At 41.1% G+C, this 16,731-nt stretch overlaps 1 protein-coding gene across 1 annotated transcript in view; it reads right to left on the minus strand.

Annotated features, from left to right (window-relative positions):
* Window positions 1-638: 638 nt before the first annotated feature.
* The window catches only part of COL4A2 (collagen type IV alpha 2 chain), a 294,339-nt gene continuing 278,246 nt past the window's right edge, over window positions 639-16,731 (minus strand). Inside the window, exons 38-49 of the mRNA XM_040425227.1 lie at window positions 14,280-14,387; window positions 14,056-14,163; window positions 13,171-13,242; window positions 12,970-13,095; window positions 12,291-12,407; window positions 12,011-12,172; window positions 11,835-11,933; window positions 11,572-11,718; window positions 6,972-7,088; window positions 4,094-4,285; window positions 2,947-3,233; window positions 639-1,965 (exon numbers count right to left, since the gene is read on the minus strand). Of these exons, the coding sequence (XP_040281161.1) occupies window positions 1,711-1,965; window positions 2,947-3,233; window positions 4,094-4,285; window positions 6,972-7,088; window positions 11,572-11,718; window positions 11,835-11,933; window positions 12,011-12,172; window positions 12,291-12,407; window positions 12,970-13,095; window positions 13,171-13,242; window positions 14,056-14,163; window positions 14,280-14,387 (1,790 nt within the window). The 3' untranslated portion in view covers window positions 639-1,710. The remainder of the gene's footprint in view (window positions 1,966-2,946; window positions 3,234-4,093; window positions 4,286-6,971; window positions 7,089-11,571; window positions 11,719-11,834; window positions 11,934-12,010; window positions 12,173-12,290; window positions 12,408-12,969; window positions 13,096-13,170; window positions 13,243-14,055; window positions 14,164-14,279; window positions 14,388-16,731) is intronic.

Genomic DNA, 16,731 nt, shown 5'->3' on the forward strand with positions numbered 1-16,731 from the left:
TATTGGGGGAGCCTTCTACTATCTCAGTGTACCTTTAGAAGAATCTGTTCACATCTGGTCATGGTTTCTGATAAAAACGGAAACCAGGACACATTTCCGGATCAGTCACATGGCGGGACCCCAAGATTGCCTGATGGATGCCACTGACTTATAATGGAGACTATTGGGTTCTATTGTGGTGTCTGTTGTTTTGCATGCAGCTCAAATGGTGCAGATGTCAATTCAGCCAGTGATATTATGTTATATAATGTTAGCTGTTATCTTAATGATTTGAACATAGTTTTTTTTTATAATTATTAAGCTCTTGGTAGATAAACTAATGGATTATACAATCTGTTGACTTGGACTGCAGATATATTTACTAGCAATACACATTTCTGTACATAAAGCTTCAGTTGCTGTCAATGTAAAAAAAATGGTTTGGATGGATGCATGTGCATTAAACAATATACTGTATGTACAATGAGTATTAGGCCTGAAGTTGTTGGCGCCCTCTAGTGGATAACATTTAGCACTGCTTAACTGTGTTACCCACTATTAAAGCATACAGTATAAACGTATCTCCTGATACTGAATATGGTATAGACACTGGGTTAATTTACTACATATTAAGGCCCAAAAGTGAAGGCAATGCCATGTAATGTTACATTCATTTTATTTACAGTTTTCTTTTTCCAGTAAACTCTATGTACAGTACAGATATTGTATTTGCTTATTTATGTTGTCATTTTAGAGAATGCTTCAGGGACTGTTAAAACCATTACGTGCAAATGATAAAATTTAAATGATAAAATTTAAATGATAAAGGGTTTGCTTGAGAGCCAAAAGACATATATAAAAAATGAAGGTTTACAATACGGTGTTGTAAAGACTATGTCCGTACATAGTGGCTATATTGAAAAGCAGTAAAGAAGAGACAAAAAAGAACAGTACAAAAAGATCTACAACCAGTGTGGTGCTGAATGGTCTCTAATTACCTCTACCCATTGTAAAGTATAACACATTGCCTGGGTGCTGGAATACAATGCAAGGCCACTTTGATATGGGTCTAATGTGGCCACATTTTAAGTTTTCGATTTTGGCCGTTCATCTGGACCAGCCTCGGTTCCAGTGAAACAAAAGCAAACTCCCATAGTATTCTATACTTAGATTCTGAAGATCCATGGTGAGTCTGAGTGTTGTGGTTATTTATAATAAGTCATCTAATAATAAGTGAAGAGTAAAATCATTTCCCTACAGGCAGCAGAGTAAAAGCACCAACAGAAGCTGGCACACTGCCTCTTAACATGCAGCAAATGTAGCCCATTTACAGAGGAGCTTTTGATATCATTGATGCCCTACAGGAAATGACTAAATGGCGAGGAGCTTCAATTGTTTCTACTCAACAATATGATCCACACTGGTCCTAGTCAATTCAAATCAGAACAGGGAAGGTGCAAAAAGAAAAATGTTAAGTACATCAGGCGAATTATTCATGTATCACTTATTTTATTTTGTCTATAAAAACAAGTAAAATACGGATGATATTACTGAAATATGTATGAATGGCATCTGAATGGAGTTGTCTGTAATGACATAACGATAATTGAATGGGTGAAAAACAATATTTTCTTGTGAAATCGACTAGTGAGGTAATAAGTTAACATTGAGCACCAATAATACATCTGTTAAATGTTTTCTTATAAAAAGATAATCTACATAGAACTCATTTTACAGATTTTTCATGCAAACTTGGCAGCGGCTGATATGAGTTCGAATCAGGCCAGCTTTCAGTGTATCTGATGACGGAGAGCTCTGGAATGTCTTGTCAATAGTTGTAAGCCAGAAGCTGTATTTGTTAGCAAAATAGTGGCAAGTTCCACGACCACCGTTGCACTCAATGAATGGGGTTGCTCTGAAGTCTTCTAGGCAGCTGCCAGGAGATGAAAGAGACTGTCCACCTCCCTCATCACCTGCGGCTGTGTGCTGAGATAAAGATGGAAAAGTTAGATTTGGAAGATAGATTACATCAATTAAAGGGGTTGCCCGGGTTCAGAGCTGAACCCAGACATATCCCCAACTTCCCCCACTCAGCCCTTCTGACATGACCATTGGAGCATTTCATGCTCCGATGCTCTCCCTTGCCATGCTCTGTATCGGGCAGGGCAAGGTCTGTTTTGTTTACATTTTTACACTGCCAGGTGGAGGCTTCCACCTAGCAGTGTTACCGGTGATGTCACCGGCACTAATGGGCTGGCTTTAGTGCTGCCCTAGCCATTTTACAGGGTAGGGCAATTCTAAAGCCCACCCATTAGTGCCAGTGATGTCACCAGGCTCACTGCTAGGCGGAAGCCTCTGCCTAGCAGAGACTCCGTACGTCACCGGATCTGCAGAAAAAGCCCTTGCCCTGAGTGAGAGAAGAAGGGGATATGTCCGGGTTCAGCTCTGAACCCGGACAACCCCTTTAATTATATGCTTACAATAATACCTATTTTGCAGCTACAGTTTATGTATCTATCAATATACAACAAAAAGGATGCTTTAGTTTATACCTAAGAGAGTCGCTTAGAATGCATAGATTAGGTGGAACAGCTAAAGGTTCATGGGCCCTGGTGTAAAAGTACAGCTCGGGCCAACAACTTCTCCCACCCGGTCAAAATTGTTACCACTGTGACCTATATAGCTATGTAACATGCAACTCTTGTGTCACAACACGATATATGGAAAATACTGCACAAATGTCATGCAAGTTCCTAATGAAGCTGCTTCACAAGTCTGTGTTTAGACCCAAACTAATGGGTGTAACAACAAGTTTCCATGCTCCTAGTTTTAAATTAGGATGGATTTTAATAATGTTTGATATATTCATATTTGGATGTAAGCAATTATATCTTGTATGTTAGTGAGCCTTTAATTATTTTATGTTATTTAAAGTTTAATTGTATAAAACCCCTAGAAAATACAAACCATAAGGAATGAGTATCCAATCCACAAGCTTCTCCAACCATCGGGACAGAATGGGATGGAAGCATCTTGACTATGGACAGCAATTGCAACTGCAGGAGCTTCACAGACAGTACAGCGACTTATATAGGGTTTAATTTCTTCTTCTACTAAAGGCATCATTGGAAGAGGAGCTGTGGTTGATAGCCAGTAAGATTTATCATTGCGACTGGCATAATAGCACAAATCACCCGGGTTGCAGTATAGGAAAGGCATTGTACTGAAGCGCTGGAGACAGGATCCAGCCAGACCTAGAGAACACAGCAGATAGGATTATACAACTGGAATGCTGCAATGTACCTGCTATCATCAGAACAATTGTTAAAAGCATAGTAAACTGGCAGATTGTGGTTAGACACCTCAAACAATGATTATTTGTAGATATTTTCTTTTTTAGATGTCTTCCACAATTCAAGTCTATCATGTCATTAATGATGATTTAGGGGGGTACTATCTCTCCTGGTATTTAGATACTTATGACCTATCCTCAGGGAGCAGTATAAAGATAGAGCTGTATACCAGGTGGGAAGTCAAGATCAGTCGTGTGTAGATAAATAAATGAATTGTCTGTATTCAGGATTGGTGATTCATATCAGAATGTTGGGTACACACCTGGCACTCCCACCAAACAGCTGTCTTGGGCAGCTGCTGCTGCTGTTTGGTTTGGTCTGCAGTCATACTGCTGCTCAGTTCTGATTCACTTGAATGGAAGCTGAGCTGCAGTACCTGACACAGCCAGTACTCAATGGACATAACTTTGTGCTTCTGTCTCCATCCACTGTATAATTTGAGGTCCCGCTGGCTTCCTGAGACAGCTGATCAGTGGATATTTCGGGCCCCCACTTATCTGATATTGATGACCTATCCTGAGGATAGACCATCAATATCTAAGTGGCAGAAAAACCTTTTAATGTATACTGACCATTTACATTTATTATGTATATGCTTTATATTCATGGGCAGTGTTCGGATAGAACTGCACTACTGTAGAATATTTCTTAGGTTTTGACAATGTCTTGTGTCAACAGAAGTGAGACAATCGTCCATCAGTTAGCTATACGTGACAACATGTATGATATTCCAATGCAAAAAAAAATCAAGATCCTGTTACCTAAGTCTTGATTGTGTGCTTTCTCCTGTCCTTCCAAATACAACAAACTGTATCCGCTCCACAGTTTAGCCATGCCAACAGGACACATTGGCTCTTGGTCAGTCTGGCTGTGTTTTACAAGGAGATAGCCTATGTTCACACTTCTTCCTGGCATGCCTGGCAACCCACCAGCACCTGGTACCCCAGGGTTTCCTGTTAAAAAAAACATAGGGATTTTGTCATCAGAATATGACTTATTGTTTAAATCAGGTTCTAATGTCAAACATATTTTTAATTCACCATAAAAATAAAAAACACTGACTGAATTGCAATTTTTACCCACCTCGCTTCCCAAAAAATGAACTAAAAAGTCATCAAAAAGCCAAATGTACCCCAAAATGGTACCAATAACAAACTACTGTTTGTCCTGCAAAAACAATGCCAAACACAGCTCAGTCAAGAAGAAAAAAGAAAAGTAATGGCTGTTAAAAACATTTCAGCAATTTCCATTTGACAAAATCCAGATGCTGCTCCTTCCTTCTGAGTGCTGTCATGTCTCCAAACAGCAGCTTATGACCACAATTCTGGTATTTCTGTACTGAGGAGAAATTGTGTAACAAAATACGTAGTGTTTTTTCTCCTTTTAACCCTTGGAAAAAATTTAAACTTTGGGGCTAACGTAACATACTATTGGAAAAAGTGTAATTTTTCATTTTTACATTCCAATGTTAATAAATTCTATAACACACCTGTGGGGATAAAACCATCATTACACCTTTAACTAAATTCCTTGGGGATGTAGTTTCAAAAATGGGGTTATCTTTTGGGTTTTCCTCTGTACTGGTACCTCAGGGGTGTTGCAAGTTCAACATGGTGCCCAAACGCATTCCAGTAAATCTGCACTTCAAAAGCCAAACAATGCTCCTTCCCTTTTGAGCCCTGCTGTGTGCCCACACATGGGGTATTGCCGTACTTATTAGTAACTGAGTAACAATTTTTGGGGTTGCTTTTTCTGCTGTTAACTCTTGTAAAAATATAAAAAATGAGCTAAAACTACACGTTATTAACATTTAAGTTTTAATTTCATTCCCCAATTGTAATAAATTCTATGAAACACATGTGGGGTCAAAATGCTCACTGCACCCATATTATAAATTCTTTAAGAGCTGTAGTTTCCAAAATGGGGCATTAAGGAGTGTTTCTTATTTACTGGCACGACAAGGCCTCTGCAACCTGAAAAACTTCCGAAAAAAATGTAGACCACCCACAAAATCCACACTGTGCTCCTTCAATTCTGATGCTGGTATGCGAGTCAAGTAACACACTACGGCCACATATAGGATATTTCAAAATACTACAGAAGCAGGGTAATAAATTTGGTTCTGGTACAGGTTCTATTTATCACCTGTTTTCCAAAAAATTGATTAAATTGGAAAATTTGCAAAAATAAAATAAAAAATGAAATGTTTAAATTTCCCCTCTGTTTTGCATTATTTCCTGTGAAATAAACTTCCTAAATGTAATTTTAAATACTTTGAGTGGTGCAGGTTTTAAAATAGGATTTATGGGGGGTTCTAATATGTAGGCCTCTCATAGCCACTTTAGAACTGAATTGGACCCTTTTAACCTATTCAAAAAATAAAAGTAAAATTGACCAATGCTGCCAATATAAAGTGTAAATAGTAATAGTAAATATTAATTATTTTGTGAGATATGACTGTCTTAAAAAAAGAGAAATTCAAATTTGTAAAATTGCAACTTTTGTTAAATTTTCATTATATTTTGGATTTTTTTTGTATAAAACAAAATATATTGACCAAAATGTACTACTAACATGAAGTACAATGTGTCACAAAAGAAACAACCTTAAAATAATTTGTATATCTAAAAGCATTCCAAAGTTATTACCACACAAAGTGGTATGTCAGATTTGAGAAATGGGGCTGCGTTCTTAAAAGGGGTTGTGCAGCGATTTATATTGAAGACCATGCAGAGTAGCTGTTTGACAAGGAGGTCTTCCTGGTCTTTACACTACGCATCGTCTCCTGTAGAGCAGTTGCGTAGTGTAATTACAAGTACTTGCTCCATTTAAGTGAATGGAGACGAAGTGCAGTGTAATGGACAGGAAGCGGAAATCTCATGAAGTGCCGCCTTCTCTTCAAACAGCTGATTGGCAGGGAGGCCGGGTGTCAGACCCCTGCCGATCAGATATTGATGACTATTAATTGTTAGCAGTCTGCAGTAAGGGTACAGAGGGGAGGTAACCAGTTGGGAGGTGTGTTTCTGCACAGTCTCACTCTATCCAGTCAGTGCTGCCATTGTCAGTCTGTGCAGGGACACACCCCCAACTAGTTACCGCCCCTCTGTACCCTTACTGCAGACTGCTAGCAATTCATTCAGAACTTCTAGTACAAATAATAAAGGAATTGTACAACATACAGACATAATAATAGATGCTCCAGAATTGTTATTACATGGAGAATGCATGTAGCTACTAAAACAGGCGTGTCAGAAATGGTGACAGGTCCTCTTTAACTCACATGGTGAACGCCATTTAAAAAAAAAACAGAATTGCTGTTTTGCTGAATTGCTGTTTTGTTCATCCCATCTACTAAAAAATTCTAAGAAAGTGATAGATATTGCATATCCCCAAATGGTACTAATGAAAATATCCGGTCATGAATGACCACCACTCTTGGCCAATCACAAGAATGTGGCACCTCGGTCTTGTGATTGGCGGGGGCCCTGTGGATAGGAGATACGTTCTCATGGTGTGAAAAAACAGATAGTATAGAAAACATCTCATAGTTAAAGATCTCAGAAACTAAAGCTTCAATCAATAAAGTATACATTTTTTTAAATGTACATTTTAGTATGATTCATTAGTTAGTTCACTTACCTTTAAATCCTAGAGGACCCCTTTGTCCTATAATCCCCATGTCTCCACGAGCGCCAGGTACTGCAGACCTTCCAGCTATACCTGGAACACCTTGCCTACCCGGTTGACCCTGTGCACCTGGAAAGCAATTAAGCTTCTAAATTAGATAGTGGTTAATATTCTCCAATGTTTCCAGCACTATCAACAGCATAACGTAAGCCTGTATTACACAGGCTGATTGAGCAAGTGTTTGTCAGAAGGGAATCATTGCCTCCCAGCAATCACCTGCTAGCTAGCGGAGGAGGCTGCTGCTATTACATGCAGTGATCTCCGCAGCATGGGGAGGACCGATCGCTTTGCCATTGCTTGTCCCTATAACTGTCTAGTGGTTTGTTGGCGGCAGATAGTAATTACACAGCACAATCTGCCGCTGGTAAACAATGATTTTTAAAGGGATTCTGTCACCTCTTTTTACTCAAGCATGTCTGCAATATACCTGTCTCATATCTCTGAGTGGTTTTATTGAGTGTAAAAAATGATTTTATATATATGTAAATCAGCCTGGTAAGGAGCCCAAGGGGCTGGACTAAGGCTACTTTCACACCTGCGTTCGGGTGTCCGCTCGTGAGCTCCGTTTGAAGGGGCTCACAAGCGGCCCCGAACGCAACCGTCCAGCCCTAATGCATTCTCAGTGGACGCGGATCCGCTGAGAATGCATCCGCCTGCCAGCGTTCAGCCTCCGCTCCGCTCAGCGAGCGGACACCTGAATGCTGCTTGCAGCGTTCGGGTGTCCGCCTGGCCATGCGGAGGCAAGCGGATCCGTCCAGACTTACAATGTAAGTCAATGGGGACGGATCCGTTTGAAGATGACACAATATGGCTCAATCTTCAAACGGATCCGTCCCCTATTGACTTTCAATGTAAAGTCTGGACGGATCCGTTCAGGCTACTTTCACACTTAGACATTTTTCTAAGTTATGATGCAGACGGATCCGTTCTGAACGGATACAAACGTCTGCATTATAGGAGCGGATCCGTCTGATGAAACATCAGACGGACCCGCTCCGAACGCTAGTGTGAAAGTAGCCTTACCGTTCTGGAGCCTAGCAACGCCTCCCTGTGAAGGAGCCCAGCACCGCCTGTATCCAGGAATCTCCTCCTTGCTCATGAAGTCAGATCGCTGTAATTTCGCGAGGCGCGAGCTCGCGCATGCGCAGTGCTGGCATAGTGTTCCTTCCCTGTGCTGGCATCAGCCTCAGGGAAGGAACTGCGCATGTGTGAGCTCGCACACCACGAGATTACGGCGATCTGACTGTGTGAGCAAGGAGGAGATTCGTGGATACAGGCGGTGCTGGGCTCCTCCACAGGGGGCGTGGCTGGGCTCCAGAACGGTTATTGCAGCCCCTTGGGCTCCTTAGCAGGCTGATTTACATATATATATAAAATATTTTTTTTACACTCAATAAAACCACTCACAGATATGGGACAGATATATTGCGGACATGCTAGCGGCGATCTAGCTGTGCATGTATGCATCTCTATAGGGTACAAAGAGGTGACAGAATCCCTTTAAGCATGCTTAAAAATTACAAATGCCTGATGAACGAGTGTTTTCTCATTCCTCGAGCAATCAGCGGCAGTATTACACTACAAGATCGCTAATGAGCGTTCGTATGATTAGTGATCATCTGTCAAAAAATCATCACATGTAATACAGGTTTTACGATCATGGTAAAGCCAATTCCATCAAAGCAATCTAATAATTATTATTCAGGTACTGCTATAGCTGTAGGTACTAGTGATAGGTTTAGTTAAAGGGGTTAACCCATGAAAAGTATTACTATATAAAAAAAAGGGCATTTCAGATAAAGTAATATTGCAATATACATGCAATAAAAATATTGTTAGTTCTTTATGTACAGTCATGGCCAAAAGTTTTGAGAATGACACAAATATTCGTTTTCACAAAGTTTGCTGCTAAACTTCTTTGAGATCTTTGTTTCAGTTGTTTCTGTGATGTAGTGAAATATAATTACACGCACTTCATACGTTTCAAAGGCTTTTTTATCGACAATTACATGACATTTATGCAAAGAGTCAGTATTTGCAGTGTTGGCCCTTCTTTTTCAGGACCTCTGCAATTCGACTGGGCATGCTCTCAATCAACTTCTGGGCCAATTCCTGACTGATAGCAACCCATTCTTTCATAATCACTTCTTGGAGTTTGTCAGAATTAGTGGGTTTTTGTTTGTCCACCCGCCTCTTGAGGATTGACCACAAGTTCTCACTGGGATTAAGATCTGGGGAGTTTCCAGGCCATGGACCCAAAATGTCAACGTTTTGGTCCCCGAGCCACTTAATTATTACTTTTGCCTTATGGCACGGTGCTCCATCGTGCTGGAAAATGCATTGTTCTTCACCAAACTGTTGTTGGATTGTTCGAAGAAGTTGCTGTTGGAGGGTGTTTTGGTACCATTCTTTATTCATGGCTGTCTTTTTGGGCAAAATTGTGAGTGAGCCCACTCCCTTGGATGAGAAGCAACCCCACACATGAATGGTCTCAGGATGCTTTACTGTTGGCATGACACAGGACTGATGGTAGCGCTCACCTTTTCTTCTCCGGACAAGCCTTTTTCCAGATGCCCCAAACAATCGGAAAGAGGCTTCATCGGAGAATATGACTTTGCCCCAGTCCTCAGAAGTCCATTCACCATACTTTCTGCAGAAGATCAATCTGTCCCTGATGTTTTTTTTGGAGAGAAGTGGCTTCTTTGCTGCCCTTCTTGACACCAGGCCATCTTCCAAAAGTCTTAGCCTCACTGTGCGTGCAGATGCGCTCACACCTGCCTGCTGCCATTCCTGAACAAGCTCTGCACTGGTGGCACTCCGATCCCGCAGCTGAATCCTCTTTAGGAGACGATCCTGGCGCTTGCTGGACTTTCTTGGACACCCTGAAGCCTTCTTAACAAGAATTGAACCTCTTTCCTTGAAGTTCTTGATGATCCTATAAATTGTTGATTGAGGTGCAATCTTAGTAGCCACAATATCCTTGCCTGAGTTAACAAGACGATTACTGAAATGATCTCAGCAGGTCCTTTAATGACAGCAATGAAATGCAGTGGAAAGGTTTTTTGGGGATTAAGTTAATTTTCATGGCAAAGAAGGACTATGCAATTCATCTGATCACTCTTCATAACATTCTGGAGTATATGCAAATTGTTATTATAAAAACTTAAGCAGCAACTTTTCCAATTTCCAATATTTATGTAATTCTCAAAACTTTTGGCCACGACTGTACATTCCATTTTCCTCTCTGGTGATGCCCCGTGCTGTTTCTAATGTGGCTGAAATTCTGGACCACCTTCTCCTGCATTCAGTGGTGGACGGGCATGCTCAGTAGCTTCCCTGCTCTCTCCTTCCTCGCAGTGCTGGCGTAGTGACTTCATAGCAGGTTAGGCAGCCCATACACCTTTCATTCACCCTACTTCTAAGGCCTCATGCACACGACCGTATGTATTTTGCGGTCTGCAAAAACAGATGACGTCCGTGTGCATTCCGTATTTTGCGGAACGGAACAGTTGGCCCCTAATAGAACAGTACTATCCTTGTCTGTAATGCGGACAATAATAGGACATGTTCTATTTTTTGCGGAACGGAAATACGGAAATGGAATGCACATGAAGTGCCTTCCGTTTTTTTGGCAGACCTATTTAAATTAATGGTTCCATATATGGTCCACAAGAAACGGAACGGACACGGAATGAAATTACGTTCGTGTGCATGAGGCCTAAATTCATAGAACTATACAGATATATCTGTAGACAGTGGAAAAAGAGGGGGGCATACCATACCATAATGTTATTTATTAGTGGAATTTCTGGTCCTACGTTTGAGGGACTATTTTCTATGCAGTAATGGGTTAGCACAAGCTGAATGCAATGCACTCTCGGGAGATGCAGGTGCTTGATGGTCACATGTGAGGACCCACCCACAAAAAGTCTAGGGCAGCAAAGTAGAGAGTATGGGTGAAAATTACATTGGCCAGCAACATATTTTGCATTGCTATAGTTAAAATCATGGTATGCAAATCCAGATTTTTGTGGGATAACCCCATTAGGCCTCTTTCCCACTGGCATTACAATTGTCTGGCAGGCTGTTCCAGCAGGGGAACAGCCTGCTGGATCCATATTAACATTTGCACACGTGTGCGGCCAGAAGTCCCCCCCAGCCCCATTCACTATAATGCTGCGTTTTTTGTCCAGCTGCCTCTCTGCATATTTGTTGTGCTGCGGCCGCATCTCCCGCCTGTCCCCATTATAGTGAATGGGGCTGAGGCGGACTTCCGGCAGCGCACGTATGCCAACATTAGCATGGATCTGGCAGGCTGTTCCCCTGCCAGAACAGCCTGCCAGACAATCCTGCATTTATGACCTATGTCACTAGTATGTATGTACTGTATTTATAAAAAAATTAAGCAAATGTATACCGTCATGTAGTCATGGCATCTTCAGCTCTCCAAAAATTTGAGAAACCTAAAGGCACAGCACTGTAATCAGCCTAGCAAGCAGTATATCAGTTTTATTTCTAACCGTGTTAGTATTAACACTAAAATTAGTCATACCTTTATCACCAACAAAACCATGGGGTCCCATGTCTCCCCTGCTGCCTTCAGGACCTATAATTCCTGTTATACCAATAGGACCAGGTTCCACTTCCATACGTAATGGTTCAGCTGCTAACCCTGTTGATCCAGGTTCACCCTGCAGACCTGTAACAGATTATTGTAAAATCAAGAAAGTTCATTTTGCATTTTGATTAACCTTACATTACAGTTACAATTACAAACTTGATAAATACAGTGGAGATAATTAATTTGGTACTCACCCTGTGGCCCCCGGTTACCCTTTGGTCCTTTAGGACCTCTGTCTCCTGGGAATCCAGGTAATCCAAATCCACCTTCATTACCTTGGTCACCCATCCCACCTTTTGACATTAAAAACTAGTGTTACATTTACAAGTAAACTGAAGAAGCGCAAATAAACTGCTATGGAGCATGTTACCTTTCCCTCCAGGAAAGCCATGGATACCAGTAAATCCTTGTGGTCCTCTATCACCTGGAATTCCTTTATCACCCACTTTTCCTTCTAAACCTTGGGGTCCTGACTCTCCTTTAACTCCGGGTCGTGAGGGTGCACCTGGTCTTCCTTGGGGACCTGGGTAGCCTGAAAGCAAATAAAACACAGATCTCTCATCTTTATAAAGTTATGGTATAAAAGGCATGATCACAAAACTGAAATGTACAATGAAATTCTGATATCTCAGTTAATAAAGACAAAATACCTGGTAGCCCTAGAGGACCCGAAGACCCAACATCTCCTGGGCTTCCTGAGTAGTTAGAAACACCAGGAACGCCACGGACACCATCTAATCCACGTAAACCCATAAAACCAGGCAAACCTAATAAACACAGAGTCCTTTGATTTATTTCTTAATGGCATAACTGCATAAGCAAATCATTTTTAAATGTGACACCAAAGCACAAACCGTAGCAATATACCAGTGATAGTGGACTGTTCCATCCAGTACATATAATGCAGCAATACAGTTCCTTTTCAAAGCAATCTTACAAATGTCTACTCCAGCATGCTTGGGACACGCAAAGGCTAGATTAGCAGATTTCCTGATGTAGGAAATGTTTGTGACTGACATCTTTGGAGGTATATCCAGCTATATCTAACCACAATTAAGTGATTTTACAAATGTAAGACACTTTCACTGGCCAAATGCCTACATATGTTATTCAGTTGCTCCCAGGTCCCACCAATTTGGATGCCAGAACTTCAGGTTTTGCAGTAACCCTGTTTTACTGAATATGTGGAAACTATCCTCTGATAAAATGAGTTTGCCCCATGTACACTTTTATTTTAGATTCATGAGCTCACAAGAGAGTATTAAAAGTTGTAAAAATTTAGTAAAAACAAAGTTAGCACATACAAATTTCAAAAACAATGGAACTGACCTGGCTCTCCTTTGACTCCTTTTGCACCAGTATTTCCAGGTAATCCAACAACATTACTCTGCTCACCCTGGTTGCCTTTCTCACCTATGGGGCCTTTTACACCTGATGCACCAAATGAATCTGTGCCTATTAAAAATATACAGACATTTAGATCCGGCTTAAAACCTGATTGCTACATTTAAGAACTGATGTTAAACATACCTGATGTGCCTTGTTGTCCCTTAGTCCCTGTCAGACCTTCGAGTCCAGAAATTCCTCTGAATCCAGGAAAGCCTGTAAATAATTGTTCATAATGCATTGATAATACAAAGCAAAGTGCTTCCATTACATTATGATACTGGATATGTAGGTGATTCATATGTATAAAGAAGAGTATGTCTCTTATAGCTTGATTTTTTTTCCAAACCACAAAATGCCCATTTCAATGGTTTGCCTTTTGAAAATGCAATATTTAACTTAGCATTTTGCCTCCATAGTTCAGAAATTGCTTGCAATACAGTATTGTAAGATGGCAAAACAAATTTCAACGACCATGGTTGCAGGGGGTTTGACTGGGCTTGGAGGGGAAGAGAGGCCCTGGCTCATCCAGATACCGGGGTGCTGCCTAAAAGGGTTTGAAAGCTGAACAACTACTTTAAGGGTACTTAGCAGGAAATAGAAATCCTAAGTAGAGATATCTAATGGATACCAAGTACTTTGTTAAGCTACTGTAATGTGTTTCATAGGTAGATACAGTATAATTGAATGACTGAATGATTATAAAGAATATATAGGAAATATAGTCAAGAAACGTATACCTGTGTTAATTGTATGCAATTTGCTGGTGGGGGTAAGCAAAATGCAACACATTAAATAAAATGAAAAATGAGTTTGTGGCATTTAGTTGACAGGAGCAATAGCACTTACATGATGTTACCTTGCTATTTAGAAAGAAATGCATTAAGTGATGACTGTGTTGAGAAATAATTCTGAGATGGGACAGGTGTTAATAAAAACCTATGCATTGGAATTTATTAAGAGAAATGTCTATTTATTTACAGTCTTTCATATCTAATCGTAAAAAACGATACTTATGCTAAATTTTACCTTGCTGACCAGGCAACCCTGGAATGCCACTACTTCCTTGTCCACCCGGAATGCCAGGGAATCCAGGATCACCCTGTGCTCCAGGTAGACCCAGAAGACCTGGTAAACCTAAGGAAAAATAATTTAAAAAGTGCAACAAGTTCAAGATCTGAACCCCACTAATGAATGGAAAAACAGTAACAATTAAAAGCATACATAAGTTTTGCTATGTACACTGACATTACCTATGTTGCCCCTTTCTCCTGGTTGTCCTGTTTCTCCTTTCATTCCTTCAATGCCTGAAAACCCTGCATTTCCTTGGAATCCCTTGTCTCCAGGTCTTCCTCTGAGTCCTGCAAAGTCACAAATAATCCACCAAGTACTTGGTTAATGTAAAAGATGTGCGGATTATAAATACAATATGGGCAAGTTTTAACATTGCATACTGCCTCAGTATTAACTAATATATATACGGTGCATTCGGAAAGTCTTCAGAATATTTCACTTTTCAATTTTCACATTTTGTGATGTTCTAGCCTTGAGTTAAATAAAACATCCATCATGACAAAGTGAAAACAGAATGTTCAAATTCTTTGCTAATTTATTGAAAAGGAAAATAATGCAATGACATAAGTATTCAGACTCTTTACTGAGTACTTAGTTGAAGCACCTTTGGCAGAGATTACAGTCTTCTTAAGTATAATGCCACAAGGTTTGCTGCACACCTGGATTTGGGGATTTCCTGACAATCTTCTATACAGATCCTCTCTAGCCCTGTCAAGCTGAATAAGGACAGCCATATGCATGTCTCTTCAGAGATATTCAATTGGATTCAAGTCAGGACTCTGGCTTGGCCACTTAGGGAAATTCACAGGGTTGTCCCTAAGCCACTCCTGAGTTGTCTTGGCTGTAGGGTCATTGTCTTGTTGAAAGGTGAACCTTCAGTCCAGTCTGAGGTCCACAGCACTTGGGATCAGGTTTTCATATCTCTGTAATTTGCACTTTTCAGCTCTCCCTAAACACTGACTAGTGTTTCTGTCTTAGCTGCTTAAAAATACCCCACAGCATGATTCTGCCACCACCATTATTCACTGTACGTATGGTATTGGGCAAGTGATAACCAAGTGATGGTTGACCTCCTGGAAGTTTCTCCCATCCGCACATAGAATCTTTGGAGCTCAGCCACTAGTGACCATTGGGTTCTTGTCACCTCTCTTACAAAGGTCTTTCTCCCGATTATCCCAATTACCAGATTTTTCACTTTAAAAGTGGGGAGAAAATGGCAAGCCGTCTTATAAAGCGAATACTAGTGACCACTTCCATTACGGAAGCTATCACTGTTAGGCTACTTTCACACTAGCGTTCAAAGAGGATCCGTCTGGTGTCTGCACTATAGTTTAGAAAAAATTCGAAGTCTGAAAGTTGTTCAGACGGATCCGTCCAGACTTTACATTGAAAGTCAATGGGGGACGGATCCGTTTGAAAATTGAGCCATATTGTGTCAACTTCAAACGGATCTGTCCCCATTGACTTACATTGTAAGTCTGGACGGATCCGTTTGCCTCCGCACGGCCAGGCGGACACCTTGTCCGCCTGCTGAGCGGAGGCTGAACGCTGCCAGACTGATGCATTCTGAGTGGATCCGCATCCACTCAGAATGCATTGGTAGATGGACGGATGCGTTCGGGGCCGCTTGTGAGACCCTTCAAACGGAGCTCACAAGCGGAGCCCCGACGCTAGTGTGAAAGTAGCCTTATGCAGTAGAAATGGGGCGTGGTGAATACAGTGCTCCTGGTGTTGGCTTTACTCACCGCTCCCTGTTCTTCTCCAGGCGTGCGCTATCCTGAGTGCATACAGCGTCATGACGTAGTGTATGCCCTATTACCTGATGCTGTGCGACATCAGGTCACAGTGCAGTGCGGGCCCAGAAAAGAACAGAGAGCAGTGAGTGCAGGAAGTGCTGCTGGATGTGCACAGTGGTGGCACCGTCTGAAGAGGTACGTTATTTTAGGTCTTATCTGAAGTCTAGTATGGGGGTTTGATCTGAGGTCTATTATGGTCTAATATGGAAGACGGATCTGAAGTTTGATATGGGGGTCTGATGAAGATTGGGGGTCTAATTTGGGGGTCTAATGAAGATTGGAGGTCTGATTTGAGGTCTGATGAAAAATATTTTTTTCTTTCTCTGAAACCTAGTGCATTTTTTATCCAGTGCATTCTATAGAGCGAAAAATATAGTACTTTGTTTGGTGGGGCAGCCAGTTCTTAGAAGTATTCTGGTTGTTCCAGATTTCTTCCATTTAAGAATGATGAGGCCACTGTGGGAACTTTCAGTGGAGCAAAAAAATTTTTGGTTCCCTTTTACAGTGATGTGCCTTCACACAATCCTGTCTCTGAGCTCTACAGTCAGTTCTTTCCTCCTCATGGCTTATTTTTTGCTCTGATATGCACTGTCAGCTGTGAGACCTCATATATACAGAGCAGTGTCTCCCCAACACATCCAATCAAGGTGTAGAAACATCTCCAAGATTCCAAGAAGGTCAAGAGAAATGGGAGGCCCCCAGAGCTAAAGTTCAAGTGTCACAACAAGGGTCTGAGTACTTATGTCCATGCAAAATTTTACTTTTTCATTTTTAACCCCTTCTTCACATGGCAAAATTGACCTGTTCCCTTTATTATTTGGGTCAGTACAATTAC

This window comes from Bufo bufo, chromosome 3 (assembly GCF_905171765.1).
Source record: "Bufo bufo chromosome 3, aBufBuf1.1, whole genome shotgun sequence".
Lineage (NCBI taxonomy): Eukaryota > Metazoa > Chordata > Amphibia > Anura > Bufonidae > Bufo > Bufo bufo.